The 21642-nt window shown below is 44.0% G+C and overlaps 1 protein-coding gene across 1 annotated transcript in view; it reads left to right on the forward strand.

Moving 5' to 3' along the window:
* The window catches only part of txndc11 (thioredoxin domain containing 11), an 87964-nt gene continuing 66322 nt past the window's right edge, over positions 1-21642 (forward strand). Inside the window, exons 1-3 of the mRNA XM_080206936.1 lie at positions 1-147; positions 9853-10069; positions 14340-14437. Of these exons, the coding sequence (XP_080063062.1) occupies positions 26-147; positions 9853-10069; positions 14340-14437 (437 nt within the window). The 5' untranslated portion in view covers positions 1-25. The remainder of the gene's footprint in view (positions 148-9852; positions 10070-14339; positions 14438-21642) is intronic.

A 21642-nucleotide genomic window follows, 5' to 3' on the forward strand; every position in this document is an offset into this window, starting at 1 on the left:
CGGGCCGTGCCAGGCCAGGCCAGGCATGCTGAGGCGGCGCTGTGTGTGGCTCAGTCAGGCAGGCTGGCAGATGGCGAGGAGACCCGAGTGTGTGTGCGGGGCCATCGCCGTCATCTGTATCCTGCTCACCCTCAGACTGGCACTCAGGTAAGGAGCACGGGGGAGGGAGACACACACTGTCAGAGAGAGGGAGACACACACACTGTCAGAGAGAGGGAGACACACACACTGTCAGAGAGAGGGAGACACACACACTGTCAGAGAGAGGGAGACACACACTGTCAGAGAGAGGGTGGCACACACTGTCAGAGAGAGGGTGGCACACACTGTCAGAGAGAGGGTGGCACACACTGTCAGAGAGAGGGTGGCACACACTGTCAGAGAGAGGGTGGCACAGAGAAAGACACACACTGTCAGAGAGGGAGACACACACTGTCAGAGAGATGGGGGTGTGGGGGGGAGACAGGTTGGACTCTCCCTCTCTCTACTCCCCTTTCTCTCTCCCCCTCCCTTTCTCTCTCCCTCTGTTTCTCACGCACATACTCTAAGGTATTTTAAGTTTTGACATCCAGGTGCCACTTTTCCATTTATGGAGCAATCTGTATGGAAGAATGTTAACATTTTATGGAATTATACATTGCATTGAATGCTGATTATGTGCTTTCCTCCAGAAGTTCAGAGCCTCTCGAGGCCAAACTAAAATATTTGAAAAACCTATGAATTCTACTTGTTCTGCCAAAGGTGTGGACATGTATATGTTGTGTAATGTGGTATAAATATCAAATGCAATAAGACGTGTGAATGATTAGACAACTTTCTTGAGCAAAGATGTGTGGTGATGTATTTATACTTTGGACAGATGTATTTTAATAATGTTATTTGAAAGATCGTTGCCTCCTTTCTCTGCTGGGCTAGGTTATGTTTTTGATGCGTTTGCAGCATTGGATTCGTACTCTTACCTTTCCCTTCCTGAGATCTGCATTTGAATCTGTCATGAATATGCTTGGGAATAGAAAGTGTATTCACCACCTGAACCCACACAACCATTTTTCACCGTTCTGTGACTGAGCTGCCTGGCACTAAGTACTGGTGTGACCAGCTGGTGTGGACTGTGTACATTTCCATGCTTGTGATAACACTGCCCTCTCCTTGAACTAAGTAAAGTTCTGCCAGGGTTGACTTGTACCTCTGTGGGTTTTGGTCTGAAAGACCTCCTTGGCCAAATGTGAGAGCGTGAAAGCCAGTTAGTTGTGCGCAGCTTGTATTTGTTTAAACAACTACTGAATAAGTGAAGAATTTGAATAGCTTAGTTTAGTTTAGAAACCAAAAGAGAAAATGCTGGAAAATCTCAGCAGGTCTGGCAGCATCTGTAAGAACGTAAGAACTACTAGCAGGAGTAAGGCCATCTGGCCCCTCGAGCCTGCTCCATGATTCAATAAGATCATGGCTGATCTTTTTGTGGACTCGGCTCCACTTAACTCACCTGCTTACCATAACCCTTAATTCCTTTAATGTTCAAAAATTTATCTGTCTTTGCCTTAAAAACATTCAGTGATGTAGCCTCAACAGCTTCATTGGGCAGGGAAATCACAATCCTTTATCAAAGCTGCAATCTAAGATCAGCTTTGACAAAGGGTCACCTGGACTCTTCTCTCTCCTTACACATGCTGCCAGACCTGTTGAGGTTTTCCAGCATCTTCTCTTTTGATTTCAGATTGCAGCATCCACAGTAATTTGCTTTTAACTTTGGTTTAGTTTATTTATTAGTGTCACAAGTAGGCTTCCATTAACACTGCAATGTTGATGAAGTTATTGTGAAAATCCCCCCCATTGCCACACTTCAGCACCTGTTCAGGTACACTGAGGGAGAATTTAGCATGGCCAGTGAACCTAACCAGCACATCTTTCGGACTGCGGGAGGAAACCAGAGCACTCGGTGGAACCCCACGGAGACACAGGGAGAACGTGCAGACTCTACAGCTATCCAAGCTGGGAGTCGAACCTGAATCCTTGGTGCTATGAGGCCATAGTGTTAACCACTGTGTGCTGCCCCAGTGAAGAATTTGAATAGATGTATTTTGTAATGGATTTTTGTATCAATTGTTGTAAGCCGATCTGCATTTTGAATTGCAACACTTCAAAACATCTAGTGAATAATGTTTGAAAAGGTAACCCACCAGAGTTGCTTCTAAGTTATCCTCGTTTGAATATCTTAAACCATAGCTACCATTACCCAAAAAATAGGAGTTCTGAGTGTGTATCTTGACTACAGTAATGACAGTTCTTCACACGTATTTTCTTGTCATGTGTGTCCACGCAGATATGATTAGTGAACTGAAACACTTGGTTCTGTTAAGCTGAATCATTGCAATGTAGGTTGCTGTGATCTGTGATCAAGCTCTCAGTTGTCAGTATTTTTAGGATCAGAACCAAATAACTCTCAAAAAATATTTGTGTTCAAAGAAGGATTCTATCTTTCGGGCGATTTGTTTTTTCCTTTTGACAATTTGAAATCAGTTATTAGAGTGAATAGAATGATTCTAGACATTTTTACTTTTTTAACTCTATCTACTCTGTACCTCATAGCACTGAGGGTGAACTTCAATAGGTAAACTGCAGCAGTTCAAAAAGTCAAATATACATTCTTTCGTTGGGAGAAAGATACAAAAGTCTGAGATCACGTACCAACCAACTCAAGAAACAGCTTCTTTTCTGCTGCCATCAGACTTTTGAATGCATTTATCTAATATTAAGTTGATCTTTCTCTACAGCCTAGCTATGACTGTAACACTATATCCTGCATCTTCTCCTTTCCTTCTCCCTAAGTAAAGTTTATCCGTCAGTCACAACTAAGTTTACATTTACACTGCAATGAAGTTACTGTTAAAATTCCCTAGTTGCCACACTCTGGCACCTGTTTGGGTACACAGACGGAGAATTTAGCATGGCCAGCACATCTTTGGACTGTGGGAGGAAACTAGAGCACCTGGAGGAAACCCACGCAGACAGAGAGAGAATGCGCAGACTCCACACAGACAATGACTCAAGCTGGGAATCGAACTGGGGAGCCTGGTGCTGTATGTCATTGTGCTTCCATGTCTGAATAGTGCACAAGAAACAATACTTTTCACTGTATACCAATACATGTGACAATAATGAATCAAATCTTAAGACTAATAGGATGGGCAATAAATGCTGGCCTTACCAATGACTGTCCCCCTGTGTACAAAGGCAAAGTAAATATTTGTAATTCAAAATATTTGTAGTGAAGACAGTAAAATAATCAGCTTCCTCATTTGGTGTATATGCAGACAGATGGTTGCTGTTATTTGTATAGGGCTAGTTTTACCAGATCTGGTAATACTTTATTGCTGATGTTTTACTTGGACAGAGATGTTCTGATCGTTGTTTGAGAAGTTAACCATCTTTTGAAAACTTCCTCTTTGTAAAATCTGTGTTGCATCGGAGTCTTTAAAAAAAGTACTTTTGTGGCCAATTCTGTGGAGGTTCAATTCCCATTTAATTTTTTAAGAAACATTTCAGCTGACGTCACAAACTAGGTAACATGATGTACTGAAATTGAAGTGTCTTTTATAGCTGGGGCAACTCATTTGTGCCACCAGGGTTTTTCGTGGTTAGAAGGACAAGATCAGAAACTTAAAATGAGGAAACTATGTTAGCTCATAGTGATATATACCTGTCCTGTATTTGCATAAACAATTGCCAGTTTACTTTTGTGGTTTTAACCAATTTGTCAATAACCTTTTCTTCCAATAGGAAAATTTCCAGGCTTCTTTTTAATCCACATTTTTAAAGTGTAAACATTGCAAATTATACCTATAAATGACATCATTATTGAAATATGGCTGCATATGTCAATAAGATAGTCCCTCACATGTTATATTACTTAATGTCACAATACTGTCAAGAAATGGAGGTAGTTTCAAGTTCTTGTGGTCTTCACATATTTTGAAACATAAATTCTCTTTTACTGTGGGGTGTTGCAATGGGCCTCAGCCTTTTGTGCTTTTTTATTATAATGGACATGGTGATTAGAATTGGTATGTTAAATATCTGACTCACACTTGGGAATATAATCATGCGTGATAATGCATGTAAATAAAAGCAAGAACTCCAAATAAAAGTCGTGGTCACAGGTATCTGCAGGCCCCCCAATTATGCCTCGCCTTTTTCACAGAATCCCTACAGTGCAGAAGGAGGCCATTTGGCCCATTGAGCCAACAACCGCACTCAGGCCCTATCCCCACAACCCCATGCATTTATTCAAGCTCAGTCCCCCTGACACTAAGGGACAATTTAGCTTGGCCAATCGACCTAACCCGCACATCTTTGGACCGAGGGAGGAAACCGGAGCACCCGGAGGAAACCCATGCAGATATGGGGAGAACGTGCAAACTCCACACAGGCAGTCACCCAAGGCAGTAATCGAACCCGGGTCTCAGGTTCTGTGAGGCAAACCACTGTGAACACTGTTTGAGCCCTTTTCAAACTCATTCGGACACTATTTTCCCATTTTTAATTTGCTTCCAATTTCCTTTCTCACCTTACATGGTTCATTTCTGACACTTTCCTTCCTTGACCTCTCTGTCTCCAGTGATGGATTGACCACCAGTACTCATTACTAGCCCACAATTCCCACAGCTACCTCAACTGTAGCTCCTCATAATCTGTATGAAGGACTCCATCCCATTCTCCCAGTTTCTCTGCCTCTGTCACATCTGTTCTGATGATGCACCCTTCGTAAATGGCTCTTCTGACATGTCTGCTTTCTTCCTTAACCATCCCTGCCCATTGTGATTGGCAGGACACTCAACCAGGTTCAACCCATTTCCCACAGCTCTGGTCTCACCCCATCCCCCCCCTTCCCAAAACCATGATAGGATCCCCCTCATCCTGACTTTCTACTCCAACAGCCTCCGCATTCAAAGAATCATCCTCTACCATTTCCAACAACTCCAGTGTGAAGACACTAGCAAACACATCCCGTTAGCATTTCACATGGACATTCCCTCCTGGACATTCTGGTCCACTGCTCCTTCACCCCCAACTCTTCATCCCTTTCCCACAGTACCTTTTCTTGCAGTTGCAGATGATGCAACACCACCTGTCTCTTTACCTTCACCCTCTTCACCATTCAGGGCCCCAAACACTCCATTCAGGTGAAGTAACATTTCTCTTGCATCTCCTTCAATTTGATCTACAGTATTCACTGCTCCCAGTGCGGTCTCCTCTACACTGGGAAGACTAAATTCTGACTGGGTGACTATCTACAACATTTATTGCCCTTTAGAAGGTGGTGATGCATCATCTTGTGGATGTACCTACACTACTGCAGTCCATGTGGTGTAGGTATATCATGATTTGGACTTGCCGGCAACGGACTGGGGTAAACACAGTAAGAAGTCACACAACACCAGGCTAAAGTCCAACGGGTTTATTTGATAGCAAAAGCCACTAGTGCTCGACTCATCAATCGACAGTTCTGACGCACCACAGCAAAAAACCGCATCGACCTCCTCAGAAGACAAACATGGGACACAATGGACAGAGTACTCTTCATCGTCCAGTACTTCCCCAGAGCGGAGAAGCTACGACATCTTCACCGGAGTCTTCAACATGTCATTGATGAAGACGAACATCTCGCCAAGGCCATCCCCACACCCCCACTTCTTGCCTTCAAACAACCACACAACCTCAAACAGACTATTGTCCACAGCAAACGACCCAGCCTTCAGGAGATTCGTGACCACGACACCACACAGCCCTGCCACAGCAACCTCTGCGAGATGTACCAGATCATCAACACGGATACCATCCTCTCACGTGAGAACACTGTCCACCAGGTACACGGTACATACTCTTGCAACTTGGCCAACATTGTCTACTTGATACGCTGCAGGAAAGGATGTCGTGAGGCATGGTACTTCGGGGAGACCATGCAGACACTATGACAATGGATGAATGAACACCGCTTGACAGTCGCCAGGCAAGAGTGTTCTCTTCCTGTTGGGGAACACTTCAGCGGTCACTGTCATTCGGCCTCTGATCTTCAGGTAAACGATCTCTCAGGCGGTCTTCACGACACATGACAGTGCAGAGTCGCTGAGCAGAGACTGATAGCCAAGTTCCTCACGTGAGGGTGGCCTCAACCGGGATCTTGGGTTCACGTCACACTATCTGTAACCCCCCTCGACTTGCCTGGGCTTGCAAAATCTCACTAACTGCCCTGTCTGGAGACAATACACATCTTTTTAACCTGTGCTTAACGCACTGTCCACTCACATTGTCTGCACTTTAAGACTTGATTACCCGTAAAAACTCGCATTCCAATCTTTATTTTGTAAATTGAATTTGTGTCTTTATATGCCCTGTTTGTGAGTAGAACTCCCGCTCGCTTGACCAAGGGACAGCAAGCGCTTCGAAAGCTAGTGGCTTTTGCTACCAAATAAACCTGTTGGACTTTAACCTGGTGTTGTGAGACTGTGTAAGTACATCCACAGTGCTGTTTGGGGTGGGGTTTCAGGATATTAACCCAGCAGCAGTGAAGGAACAGTGATACAATTCCAAGTCAGGATGGTGTGTGGAAGAGAACTTGCAGGTGGTGGTGTTGCCATGCATCTGCTGTCCTGTACTTGCACATGGTAGACATGGAAACAGCAGCATTTCTAGCTGATCTATATCCCTCATTATTTTATAGACCTCTATAAGATCACTGCTTAGTCTTCTATGCTCCAGAGAAAAACACCCCAATCTATCCAGCCTCTTCTTATAGCTCAAACTATTATGTCCCGGTACCAGCGGAGTAAATTTTTTCTGCACTCTTTCTAGTTTAATAATATCCTTTCTATAATACAGTGATCAGAACTGTACACAATCAGAGTCAAAATTGTGGGACATTTTTGACTACAAATAGCACACCAATGGATCTTTGATGCCTGCCTTTGGGTTTTGTCACTTCAGAATAAAATCACGTTTTAATTCCATTTGGTTATGCATTCAACTGGTTCAAATCCCTTTGGTTAAAAAGCGCTAATACTTCATTGCATTCTTGCAGTTTCTATTTTCTGTTGCTGGGTGGCACTATATCACACTGTATTTAATGCTGATGATCTCTTTCCTTGTGTTATGTCGATTCCTGCCTCAGGTCGAGAGCATCTTCGACATTCAGGAGCAGCGATGTCATCAAGTAAACTAAGCAACCAATCACAATGAAGAATTCTCTCTGGCAAACCAGGCAAGGTTTGCCCGAGAATAGCTTAAGAAAATGTTTGTTTATTAGTGTCACAAGTCTGATTACATTAACATTGCAGTGAAGTTACTGTGAAAACCCTCTAGTCGCCACACTCCTGCGCCTGTTCGGGTACACCGAAGGAGAATTTTAGCATGGCCATCGCATCTACCCAGCACATCTATCGGAGTGTGGGAGGAGACTCTGGAGGACATGGAGGAAACCCGTGCAGACACGGGGTGAACTTGCAGATTCCCACACAGACAGTGACTCAAGCCAGGAATTGAAGCCGGGTCCCTGGTGCTATGAGGCAGCAGTGCTAACAACTGTGCCACCCTTTATTCATTTTTCAGAAAGTCAGGTAGGAAGGTAGAAGCTGAAATATAATAATTTTATTATTTTAACAATGTTTTGTTATATCATAGGATAATTTGACATCACGCAAATATAAAATTAATTTCTTCAGGGCTAGAGAAATTCATTGATAACTATGAAACTAGTTCACCATTTAAAAACAAGGTGCAGCTTTTTCAGGGGTTTTTGCAGTGAGGCAAATGGCATAGAAGTGAAGTTCAAGTAAAGTTAAGTGATAACAGAAGATCTTGCTGTGTGGGGACTTCAGCAGTGCACACTCTGGAGTAGCAAGGAATCACTGACAGTAACATTTGGATTTCAGCATTTAACTGCATGCAGCCAAATGCCTGAAGTTGCTGTCTGTTTCACCACTGTAATGATGGCGAATGCTGCTGGCTGCACTGTCGTTAGGGCTGCAAGTACCAGGCCCATTTGTCATTTACTTTGAAGCAGTACCTTTGGCACAGTTAGCACTGCTGCTTCACAGCACCAGGGACCCGGGTTCGATTCCAGCCTCGGGTCACTGTCTGTGTGGAGTTTACACATTCTCCTCATGTCTGTGTGGGTTTCCTCCGGGTGCTCCAGTTTCCTCCCACAGTCCAAAGATGTGCAGGTTAGGTTGATTGGCCACACTAAGTTATCCCTTAGTATCAGGGGAATTAGCAGGGTAAATACGTGGGGTCACGGGAATAGGGCCTGGGTGGGATTGTGGTCGGTGCAGACTCGATGGGCCACCTCGTCTCACTCTGAGGCTGTGTCCTCGAGTTTTGGTGTCTCCCACTAGTGGAGACATCCTCTCCACGTCCACACCATCCAGGCCTCTGTAAGTTTCAATTAGATCCCCCCCTCGTCCTTCTAAAATCCATCAAGTATAGATCCAGAGCCCTCAATCACTCATCCTGAGAACCTTCTCTAAACTGCTTCTAATGCAAGTATGCCCATCCTTAAATAAGATGACCAAAACTGCCCACAGTGCTCTGTGTGGTCTCACCGATATTCTTCACAGTTGTAACGTGGCTTCACAACTTTTAGAATCATAGAATTTATACAGTGCAGAAGACGCCATTCGGCCCATTGAGTCTGCACCAACCACATTCCCACCAAGGCCCTGTTCCTGTAACCCCATGTATTTACCATGCTAATCCCAGACACTAGGCTCAATTTAGCGTGGCCAGTCAATCTAACCTGATTGGAGTGTGGGAAGAAAGGGGAGCACCCGGGGGAAACCCACGCAGACATGAGGAGAATGTGCAAACTCTGTACAAACAGTGACGCGAGGCTGGAATTGAACCCTGGCGCTGTGCGGCTGCAGTGCTAACCACTGTGCTGCCCTGTCCGCCTTGCACCAGGGCCAACATTCCGCTTGACTTCCGAATGGCTTGCTGTATCTGCATGCTGATGTTTTCTGATTCATGTGCAAGGGCACACAGTCCCTCTGCAATGCAGCATTCTGCAGCTTCTACTTAAATAATAGCCTGTTTTTTAAAAGTGAAATATTTATGTAACTACCTGAATGGGAACTGGTATCCAGTTGCTTCAATGTGTTACTAGATGACAAGTGGCATTGAATCAGTGTGGGTCCTGTTTGAGCTGTGAATACTGAGCAGAGAGCAGAGCAATCCTGAACTTTTCACTTTGCTTGTGAATTGTGAGGTTTTCAGTCACTGCAGCTCTTTTTGCTCTTAGCTAATGTACGCTTCGCAAAAGAGCAAGATTTTAGATGGAAATCTCTGTATAACTGACATTGGGAATCAACGTTTAGCATTTAAAAAGTACATTGTTAATAAAATTTATTTGGCACAATGCTTAGCACTGCTGCCTCACAGTGCCAGGGATCTGGGTTCAATTCCTGGCTTGGGTCACTGTCTGTGTGGAGTTTGTATGTTTTCCCCCGTGTTGGTATGGATTTCCTCCCATGGTCCGAAAGATGTGCTGGTTGGGGTGTACTGACCCGAACAGGTGCTGGAGCGTGGCATCAAGGGGAATTTTGCAGTAACCTCACTGCAGTGTTAATGTCAGTCTTACTTGTGATTAATAAATAAACTTTACTTTATATGAGTAACCTAGCATTCTTAATGTCGTTTCCAAGCCATAATCTTAATGCCCAGATTTTCATGGCAGCAAGTGAGAAATTGGAGCAAGTTTCTTGCATTTTTTTTAATGTTTAGTCAGCTATTGCATTTGTGTGTTTGAAATTGTGATTCAATTGTAAAAAGGTAAATGTGTTTATTTTGGGTTTCCTTTTACAGTCGGGCAAAAGATGTAGTCAGAATGGCTCCACCACCTGTTCGATTCTTCTCCCCCAACTCCCCTGTTGTTGACCTGTACATGGGACAACTGGACCAAGTGGAGAGATACTGTCACATATCTGAAGTCTACGTTATTCTCTTCTATGCTCCTTGGTGTGGAGAGTCCATTTCTGTCAGGGGAGAAATTGATCAAGTAGCAATGAAGCTTCGAGATCAGGTGAGTATTGTTTTGTGTCCTTGGCCAGTCATTGCTGACTTTCTGATGTACTTGCAGGGAAACCTCAACCTGCAAACGTTGGTTCGTGAACACAGTGCAGATGTTGTGTGTGTTAGGGTTCCTATTGTCTGCACACATCTCATTTGGGTATTTCTCCCCCTCTTTGATTTGTGTCGGTTATAGTTATTATATTGCACATTATACAGAAAATTGATCCTGTCAGCCATAAAATGGTTTAAGGTGTGCACTCTCAAAGCAGTGGACATTTTAAAACTAGTATTACCATTTCATTACGATCTCACTGAGTTTCTGCTGTACGTGCGTTTTATAGTTTACACCTTCAGAATCTACAGCGGATTGGAGAATAGGGCACACAATGTTTTATTTGATGTGGAGATGCCGGCGTTGGACTGGGATGGGCACAGTAAGAAGTCTCACAACACCAGGTTTATTTGGAATCACGAGCTCTCAGAGCGCTGCTCCTTCAACAGATGACTTAATGTTTTATTTGACAATGGACAACTGAGGATTTAATATAATCTCAATTGTGAGTATTTTGAGGATATGACGAGTGAAAGATTGTTCTCACTGTAAGCAAATTAATTAGAATGCTCACTTAAGTGCAGAGGGATTTGATTTTTCCCATATTCTTTCCCCAAGAGTTCTTAAAATATGGAATCCTATTTTGCAAGTGACTGTTGAGGCAGAAACTGTAACCTTTTAAAAGTGAATTTTGATAAATATTTGGAAAGGAATCTAAAAGAATGACAGAAGGGCACAGAAATTGAGTTAGCGTAAATGACACGAACAATGGATTGAATATGTACCATCTACAAGGTGTGTTTCAGGAATTCACTCCTTAGACTGCGCCTTGCCAAGCCATGATTGCATCCAGCTAGAAAGGTAAGGGTAGCAAACACGTGGGGACACCATCACCTGTAAGTTCCCCTCCAAACCACCTGTCAGCCTGACTTGGAAATGTATCGCTGGTGCTTCACTGTGGGTCAAAATCCTGGAACTCCCTTTACAGCACGGTGGGCATACTTGCACCATATGGACTGCAGCATTTCAAGAAGGTAGTTCACCACCATCTTCTCAAGGGCACTTGGGGGTGGGAAATAAATGCTGGTCTGGCCAACGATGCCCAAATCCCGTGAAAGAATAAAAATAAACTCTCCCCTATGAAATTGCAACCAAGAACGGAATGGAAGGTTATGCTGTTGGGGATTGATGAAAAAGGAAGAAGCTTGTATGGAATATAAACACCAGTATATAACATTTGAACATTAAGGCCTGGTTCTGTCCTGTGATTTGCAGCCTCTGACCAGCTGTTTAGGTGTAAAAACTGTCTTGGATTTCTTTAAAGACTTGTGGATGGTATGCAAACAAAAAAAATCTGTGTATATCTGTAATCTTTGTGGATTGGAAATGCAAACAATCCGACCTCAAGGTTGTGTGTGTGTTGCCGAGGATCTGTCACTAATTCACCCCTTGGTGCACGGGTTGGAAAATCCTGTTCACAGGATGGATATTATAATGTGTTAGGAATATGTGACTGCTGTTCAAAGTGCTTTCTAGGCATTGAAAAATTATGAGCAATCCCACTGGGTTAAGTTGCAGAAAGTGAGTGGAGCATTGGTTCCCGATAGTTAAGTTAATTGTTTGACAGCTAAAAGTGACTATCAGTAAGTAAGGTTAAAGTTTATTTATTAGTTGCAAGTAGGCTTACATTAACACTGCAATCAAGTAACTGTGAAAACCCCCTGGTCACCACACTCCGGCACCTGTTCGGGTACACTGAGTAAACCCACGCAGATACAGGGAGAACATGCAGACTCTACACAGACGGTGACCTAAGCCGGGAATTGAACTGGGGTCTCTGGCGCTGTGAAGCAGCGGTGCTAACCACCGTGCCATCCGGGGCTCAATGGACTCCCAAGGCTTCAAGTCAACCTTATTGTGGATCATTTGCTGGTTATTTTTCAAAGCTGTGTTGGACTACTTTGAGTTTTACAATCTCATCATCATCAGGCATTTACAAAGGCTGTGATGTCTCTTCAATCTTATTACTTTCTGTTTCTTCTGCAGAAATGAGACCCCTTGTCAAAATTGGCTTAATCCTCATTGTTTTCAGGTTGAGTTTAAATGGAGTTGGGGCTGGTTTCTCTAAATCATAGAATCCCTTCGGTGCAGAGGAGGCCATTTGGCTCACCGACTCTCTCTAACAGAGTTTCTTACAGGGTTCCCCCCCCCCCGCCCCCCCCACCATGTCCCTGTAACCCCACACATTTACCATGGCTAATCTATCTAACCTACACATCTTTGGACACGAAGAGGCAATTTAGCATGGCCAATCCACCTAACCTGCACATCTTTGGTCTGTGGGAGGAAACCGGAGCACCCACAGGAAACCCACGGGGGAACGTGCAGATTCTGCACAGACAGTGGCCCAAGGCCAGATTCGAACGCATGTCTCTGGCACTGTAAGGCAGCAGTGATAACCACTATGCCATCCCTAATATGGGAACCTTTTAACATGGTCCAGATTCCAGCGCTAAGTGTGTTGCTGGTGGCAAAAGTATTTTGCGGTTAAAAGTTTAGCGACTGAAACTAATTATTGTTATTTGAATAACAACGCTTTGCTTTTGAGGGTGGCAGGAAGCCTAAATTATAACTTGTAACTTTTGTGTCTTAAGCTTATGACTCAGCTGGAAATCTTTAAAATAGCATTGCTGCTTACTTGATTTCATACAGAAGATTAAACTAAACTTCAGTTCAATGCGGAACTCCTACTTCAGCATTTTTCTTTAGTATTATTGTACAGATTGAGGAGGCTCAGAGATATTTCAAATAAGAAGCCTATTGGCATTGACCTTTCTGCTTCCTACGCTTTGCCACCTACTTGTTTATCATGAGTAATCTAATGGTGCCATATGGTAGTTGGCTCCTGGGTTGGATTGAAATGTACGCTTTGAAAACTTTCTAAATGTGGTGGCTTGAATTGTGGGAGATGGATCATTGTACCTTCCCTACACTGTCCTCATGTCTAACAGCATGGTTCCACTCCATTGTCTGATTTTGTTTTTATTTATTGCCTTGATATATATTCTTGTGTATGAATTTTAGTGTCAACTTGAATTGACAGATTAATTTCCCATGCCAGGGCAATACGTAAGGAGTGCATTTTGTCAAATGTGGCAGTAAACTCGGGCTTACTCTGACAGAATCATTCTCACATCCTGATTTCCTTTAAAAATTTGTTTACCCTTCTCTTTTCTCTTCTGCATTCCAGTCAACACTTCTTGGCCCTTAAGACCAGTTGTAACATCCACAAGCTGCTGCTTCAACTGAGATTGGCCAACTCCACAACAGTCCATCAATTTAAGTTTTAAAGTTTATTTATTAGTCACAAGTAAGGCTTACATTAACACTGCAATGAAGTTACTGTGAAATTCCCCTAGTTGCCACACTCCGGCGCCTGTTCAGATCAGTGTCCCTAACCAGCACATCTTTCAGACTGTGGGCAGAAACTGGAACATCCAGAGGAGATCCACGCAGACACTGGGAGAACGTTCAAACTCCACACAGATAGGGATCTAAGCTGGGAATTGAACCCAGGTCCCTGGCACTGTGGGGCGGCACTGTGCTGCTTAGATTACCTGCAATTATTCTTAGAATTTGTTTTTCCAATGAAAAGTTGCACAATGGTACAGTGGTTAGCACTGCTGCCTCTCAGCGCCAGGGATCTGTGTTCAATTCTGGCCTCCTGTGGCTACCTGTGTGGATTTTGTACATTCTCCCCATGTCTGTATGAGTTTCCTGCCCATGCCTATGAGTTTCCTCCAGTTTCCTCTCACACTCCAAAGGTGTGAAGGTTAGTGGATTAGCCATGCTTAATTGCCCCTTAGTTTCCCAAGTTGTGTAGGTTAGGTAAATTAGGGGTCACGGGGATAAGGGAGGGTGGTTTGGGCCTGGGTAAATGTTGAATTGGTGCAGACCAACCAATGGGTACGATGGGTATAGATGGATATGGGCCAAATGCGGGCAATTGGGATTAGGTTAGGGTTTTAAAAAAAAGTGGCGTGGACAAGTTGGGCCGAAGGGCCTGTTTCCAAGCTGTAAATCGCTATGATTTGATGGGCTGAATGGCCTCCTTCTGCTCTGTAGGAAATTCTATGATGATTCTTAACTGAGCAGTAATGGTGCAGCTTGGGATGATACAAGAGTTGATCGGTTCGGAATGAAACTGATTCTTTCCTCTGTGTTTTAGGTGCTGTTCATTGCTGTAAACTGCTGGTGGCACCAGGGGAAGTGCCGGAAGCAAATGAACCTCTTCTATTATCCTGTGATCCATTTATATCAGAGGAGGTAAGAAGCTATTTCATAATCCAACCAAGAAACAAAACTAATAAACAACTGATGGAACAGCGCACAAAAAACGCTGATTCCTTGAATGATGAAACTGGCCCTGTAATAAGTCCTTGGAGGTGGAAGTCCCTCTCCAGAATGCCTTTATTGACAAGATCCAACAATACTATGCAAAGTGCATACAAAGTGTATGCAGTCTACATTCGGAGTGCCAGAGGAACTGACACTCCTGTTTATGTACAGAGTTTGGGGCTCCCTGATTGGACCATCAATTTGACCCACACTTTTTATTATTGAAGCAATTACAAATACATTACACCAGTATCAACACCAGACACATTATTTAAATACAATGGTAGAACTAACATATCACAATAACAAACTGGTTCGCAGCAGCAATAAACCAGCAAATCGCTATTTAAACAGTAATGATGGCTAACCCCGTCCTTTAACCAGTAACAAACAAACTACTCCCTTGCACTAAGAAAGTGTTCCTTGTACGTTATCCTTGACTTTCCAGTGCATTGCCCTCCATATTTCCCCCTTCCAAGGGTCTGCTGTCTCTCTGAGGCTGAACCTCTGGGGATCACAGCACAGTATAACAAGTATCTCCATCACAATACAATGACCATTGTGAGTCATTCGCAATCTTCCAGGCTTTGACTCTCTGGATTTTCTCATCTCACGGATTTTTGGCCATCAATTTGGCCCTTAATCGGGGATATCTTTTAGTGAGGTCCTTAAGTAGGGAACTTTCTTTTCCCCCAACCAAATAAACAAAATCAAATTAACTCAAAAGGGGCAACTTTGTAAAAAGGGGGGAAGCCCTTAATCAGGGAAATTTCTTGGGTTTGCTTGGTGCCAGCAGTGGGATTGAACCCACACCTCCAGAGGAGACTGTGACCTAAACGCAGCGCCTTCGACCGCTTGGCCATCCTGACTACATGAAATATTTGGAAATGATTCTGCCCAGCCTTGAACAGGGGATCTTCCAGGTGGGAGGTGAACATGATAACCAGTACAATACGGAAACATAGCGATCGTTCATGTTCAGTCAGACCAGCCTCAATTGCCTGATTAAAGTTTGTTACAAGCCCTGAATTAAGCACTGTGACCAAAGGTACAACTTCAGGGGTTGCTGAATAAGTTTGTTTCTCTTTTCATCACATTCCACTATTCAGTTTATTTTTCTAAGGTGAAACCTGTTGACCTTTCAGGTGACAATGAAAATATGCGTACATCTGATACATTGGTGTACAGAAAAAGTCATTTGATGGAATTTGAAGGGGTTGCAATTGCTACTCCTAAATTTCTTAATGCGGAGATACTGGCATTGGACTGGGGTAAATCAGTAAGAAGTCTCACAACTCCAGGTTAAAGTCCAACAGATTTGTTTGGTAGCAAAGTCCACTTTGCTACCAGATAACCCTGTTGGACTTCAACCTGGTGTTGTGAGACTTCTTCCTAAATTTCTTATCCAGGCTTGTATTCTGGGGCAATTCCATCAATGATGTTTTGGTTTCTCGCACTATTTCTTTGGGGTTTTGTTTTTGTGCATTTTGGAAGTCATTCAGCTTTTGAAGCTGAATATAATATTGGATGATTTCTTCCTGCTCCTGGTGCTCAGTAACCTTTCATGCCCTGTTTGTTATTTAAGCGTCCCACACGTTGGGTGTGAAGCCAGGCAACCCCAAGCAGTGCTAATGAAAAGTGTGCCATGCAGGTCTTCCACCCCTGATTTCCGCCCCCCCCACTACACCTCATTGGGGCACAAGTCCTGCCCTCTGGAGTTGTCAGCCCATCCAATTGCCTGGTAGCTCCATCAGCCCCACAGCGCCGGGCAAATGGGCAGTGAGTGGCAGCTGCCGGGACCGCAACTGAAATGAGGAGGCCGGGGCCATGAATCCACGGAGTAGGTTAAGTCTGCGGCCCTGGGCTGAGAGGATTTAGGCGCATTAGGCTTGGTGCTGCTCTGTCTCCTTCCTGAAGATTCACAGCATCCTGAGCGCCTCTCTGTTCCCTCCTTTTTCTCGCCCTTCTCTACCTCCTCCCTCTAATCCATACCTCCTGCTCACTAGAGGACGTCTCTCCAATTGAGACCACTGTCCCCATTTGTCTTTGTTATTTTTCACCCCTGACTCCTGGGCAGTGGATAGAAACGATTCAATCAAAGGAGCCCTCTGAATTCGAGGAGTGTCCTCCTCATGGAACCAAAGGGTTCCTCAGCTCATTCCCATGAGTCAATGGAGTTTGCATTGCAAAGCTGAGAACTCTAGTCTTAGCTGCAGTTTTATAACCTGCGCAAAGGAGCTTTGCCCATGAAAACACAGATTTCCCCATCTGTCATGCATCTTGTCCTGAAGGTATAATGTTGTCATCTAAACTTCATATGGCAGTGAATTGGGTCATTAATGCCTTGACGTTCTCAATTGCAACTTGAGTAACATGATGGGTTCCTGACTTTTTGATCCACCCATGCAGCAAGTAATCGGAAACCAGCATGACAACATTGTAAACAGTGGCCAACATCATCACGTCCCATACTACGGTCTGCGAAGCAGTGGCCATTGCTGATCTGACAGAGTGTTATTCAGCCCACCGTTTACATGGGTGACAGTGTTATTACTGTTGCTTCACAGCGCCTTTTCCTTCCAAACTCCATTGACTCATGGGAATGAGCAGAGGGACCCTTTGGTTGCATGAGGAGACCACTCCTCAAATTCAGAGGGCTCCTTTGATTGAATCGTTTCCATCCACTGCCCAGGAGTCAGGGGTGAAAAATAACAGAGACAAATGGGGACAGTGGTCTCAATTGGAGAGACGTCCTCTAGTGAGCAGGAGGTATGGATTAGAGGGAGGAGGTAGAGAAGGGCAATTCCTGGCTTCGGTCACTGTCTGTGTGGAGTTTGCATGTTCTCTCCATGTCTGCATGGGTTTTCTCCGGGTGCCCCGGCTCCCTTCCACAGTCCAAAGACATGCTGGTTAGGTGCGTTGACCGGGCTAAATTCTCCCTCCATGTACCCGAACAGGCACTGCCCCCAAACATGTGCAGGTTAGCTGGATTGGCCATGCTAAATTGCCTTTTAGTGTCAGGAGGATTAGTTGAATAAGTATGTTTTGTTATGGGGATAGAGACTGGTTGGGATTGTTGTCAGTTCAGAGTCAATGGGCTGAATGGCTTCCTTCTGCACTGTTAGGGATTCTATGATTCGAAGTGATTGGGGCAGGGGTGGGGAATGACTAATTGGCATCCTTTCCATTTGGATCTGATGTCCAATACTGAATTGAATTGATGCCAGTGTCAGAAGACTAAAAAGCAGATTTTTAAAAAATATATTTTTTCCTTTTCCTTCCTTCCACACCAGCCCACATAAGTAGGATAAGTCTGAATCTGGAAGGAATTGTATCTTGATGGACATTACGCTAACCTGCATGGTTTAAATTTTTGGATGTGATTAACCTTTCCGTTTGTTGCAATATGGCACAGTGGTTAGCACTGCTGCCTCACAGTACTAGGGGCCTGCGTTCGATTCCCGGCTTGGGTCACTGTCTGTGCAGTCTGCACGTTCTCCCTGCGTCAGCGTGGGTTTCCTCCCACAGTCTGAAAGACGTGCTGGTTAGGGGCATTGGCCATGCTAAATTCTCCCTCAGTGTACCCGAACAGGTGTTGGAGCATGGAGACTAGGGCATTTTTACAGTAACTTCACTGCAGTGTTAATGTAAGCCTACTTGTGACACTAATGAAAAAAAAACTTTCACCAATTTGGCTGAGTTTAATTTTGTAGAAGACCTTCGGTCTCTATGTAATGTCACAACGCCTGCATGACTGTGAACATACTCTACACAGGAGGGAAACCCTCACACAAATAAAGCCTGTTAAAAAGTCCTTGCGCCTCAGAAAGGGACTGACGCTATTTAATCATGATAGATTGATTTCAAAGTTGGTGGGAATCTTTAGGACAGTCATCTGAATGAGCTTGCACATGTGGATGGCTTGATTACCTTTTCTGGTTTACCCTCAATCAGAACCATTTATATTTTAACCTTGTAACACTCCATCCAAATTGATGTTGTTCCAGTAACAGTCTGCTAATTGTGATAACTCGTGGCTAACAAAATATTGGCACCTCCTCACTATATGTAACAGTCCCAGTTGACATTAAGTCTTCTGTTGTTGAGGCAAATGAATCTTTGTAGCTCACAACTAGACTGATTCCTGTTGGGTCAGCCAGGCTGTTCAGCTCCTGTAGATCAGTACTCGGAGATTATTAACACAGTAAAACTTCCAACGGTTTAGTTGGCAACCCTGAATATCAAGTTACAGAACTACAGTTGTTACAAGCATGCTCAAAACATTTAGCATTCTGAAGATTTGTTTCTATTCACCCACAAGTTTTGGGGTGCTGCCGGCAAGATCAGCAGTTACCGCCCATCCTTAATTGCCCCTGAGAAGATCGTGTTGAGCTTCATCGATTTTTTTTTAAAAAACAAAGAACCTGGGTGGCTTATTAGGCTATTTCAGAGGACAGTTAGGATTCAACCACATTGCTGATGCAGTAATTGTTTGGCAAATAAATAGCTTGCAACACGTGCAAGCTTTTATTCTAAAGCTATAACATTAATGAAGCAGAACTTAAAGTTAAAGTTTACTTATTAGTCACAAGTAAGGCTTACATTAACACTACACTGAAGTTACAATGAAATTCCCCAACAGTAATGACATATTTCTCCTATTTCTCAGGAAGTAGAACCATATAATCTCTACACTGCAGAAGATGATCATTCGGCCCACCGGGTCTGCACTGAATCTCTGAGAAAGCATCTTATTGAGGCCCATCCCTACTGTATCCCCTTAACCCCTTGCATTTACCATGGCTAATCCACCTAGCCTACACCATTGGACATTAAGGGGTAATTAAGCATGGCCAATCCACCTAACCTGCACATCTTTAGACACGCAGAAGCAATTTAATATGGCCAATCCACCCAACCCGCACATCTTTGGACTGTGGGAGGAATCAGGACCACCCGAAAGAAATCCATGCAGATATGGTGAGAACGTGCAAACTCCACACAGTCAACCAAGCCAAGAATTGAACCTGGGTGCCTGGTGCTGTGAGGTGGCAGTGCTAACCACTGCGCCACCGTACAGTCAAGTGCAATGGCTGCTGCAATGTCTCCAGATCTTTGGGTTTGATACCATTACTCAGGGAGATGAAAGGAATCTGAAACATTATGGGACCAGGCCAGTATGCATTTTCTGAGTGAGGATATATTGCCTGACTAACCTTCATAGACTAAGCGCTGACAAATTTGATGTACTTGGATATCAAGATGGGCCAATGGTAAAAGTACTGCCTGAGATGCTTTCGACATCTGAGTCGAAGGCTATCGCGAATCAGACATGATGTGAATTAATAACTAGTTAAAGTGAAGGAAAGTAAGGCACATATTGGTGGTGCAGGATTGTAATGGGTGAAAATACTGAGTAATGAACTGCTGAATCTTCTCTTCCCAATGTACAAATGATGCAGAGTTGTTAAAAGTATCGATAATCTTTGATAAATGTGGAGATGGAGCCAGAAAGTCAGGAATCAGCTAAGATCGTGAAAAGGCAGGCTGGTCATATACTCTGAAAAGATCAGTGGTAAATATATAGTTTAATCTGACAATATAGCCCGCTACTCCTTGGCAGTAGGGAAATTGGGTACTCCATGTCTGAGAGAGAGCTGGGCAAGATAAAATTGACTTACATTTATCTGGCAGCTTTCATTACCATGGATATGGGTAGCACGGTGGCACAGTGGTTAGCGCTGCTGCCTCACAGTGCCAGGGACCCGGGTTCAATTCGTGGTTTGGATCACTGTGTGCAGTTTGCACATTTTCCCCATGTCTGTGTGGGTTTTCTCCAGGTTTCTAGTTTCCTCCCACAGTCTGAAAGACATGCTGGTTCGGTGTATTGACCCAAACAGGCACCGGATTGTGACGATTAGAGGAACTTCACAATAACTTCATGCAGTGTTAATGTAAGCCTTACTTGTGACTAATAAATAAACTTAAACTTTATAACCCAAAGTGCTTTATAGCCACTGAAGGACTTTTGAAGTCTAGTCAATGTTGTAATGTAGAAGCATAGAAACTGGAATCAGGAGTAGGCCATTCGGCCCTTCAAGCTTGTTCCGCCATTCGTTATGATCCTGATCCCACCTTCCTCCCATATCCCCATGAAGGAAGTGCAGGAACCAACTGGCACAGTGCAAGCTCCTGAAAATCTGTTTGTGTGATGTTGATTAAGAGATATTGGCCAGGAGGTCTTGCTTTGAAATGGTGTCATGGGATTGTTTCAATCCACTTGAGGGGGCTATGAGGAGAGGTTGGAGACACTTGGTTTGTTCTCACTGGAATGATGGAGGTTGAGGGGCCGACCTGATAGAAGCCTACAAGAGTATAAGGGGCATGGACAGAGTGGATAGCCAGAAGCTTTTTCCCAGGGTGGAAGAATCAATTAGTAGGGGGCGTAGGTTTAAGGTGTAAGGGGCAAGGTTTAAAAGAGATCTACCTCGCAAGTTTTTTTATACAGAGGGCGGAGAGTGTCTGGAACTCATTGCCGGGAGAGATAGTGGAAGCAGATACAATAGTGACTTTTGAGAGGCATCTGGACAAATACACGAATGGGATATGAATAGAGGGATATGGCCCCTGGAAGGGCAGGGGGTTTTAGTTCAGACAGATAGCATGGTCAGTGCAAACTTGGAGGGTCAAAGGGCCTACTCCTATGCTGCAATTATGTATGTTCTATACAGACAGCACACCATTCATAGAGAAGGATAGGAGAGAGTGCAGAATGTAGTGTTACAGTCATAGCTAGGGTGTAGAGAAAAATCAACTTAATGCGAGGTAGATCGATTCAAAAGTCTGACAACAGCAAGAAAGAAGCTGTTCTTATTTTGGTTGGTACGTGACCTCAAACTTTTTCCCAACGGAAGAAGGTGGAAGAGAGAATGTCTGGGGTGTGTGGGGTCCGTAATTATGCTGTTAATGGAAACCGCATGGTACTCAGCTGGGAAGTCAGCAGTGCTGGGCCCATTTGCTGGAGTTGTCAGGTTTTTATTCTGAGTGTATCCTTGCACAGTCACGTACAATCCAGAAACCATTAATTGAAAAATGTTACCAGCAGCTTATGGTTATTTGAACAATGTGTAAAA

Source organism: Carcharhinus amblyrhynchos, chromosome 18 (assembly GCF_965287045.1).
Source record: "Carcharhinus amblyrhynchos chromosome 18, sCarAmb.v2.hapA, whole genome shotgun sequence".
NCBI lineage: Eukaryota > Metazoa > Chordata > Chondrichthyes > Carcharhiniformes > Carcharhinidae > Carcharhinus > Carcharhinus amblyrhynchos.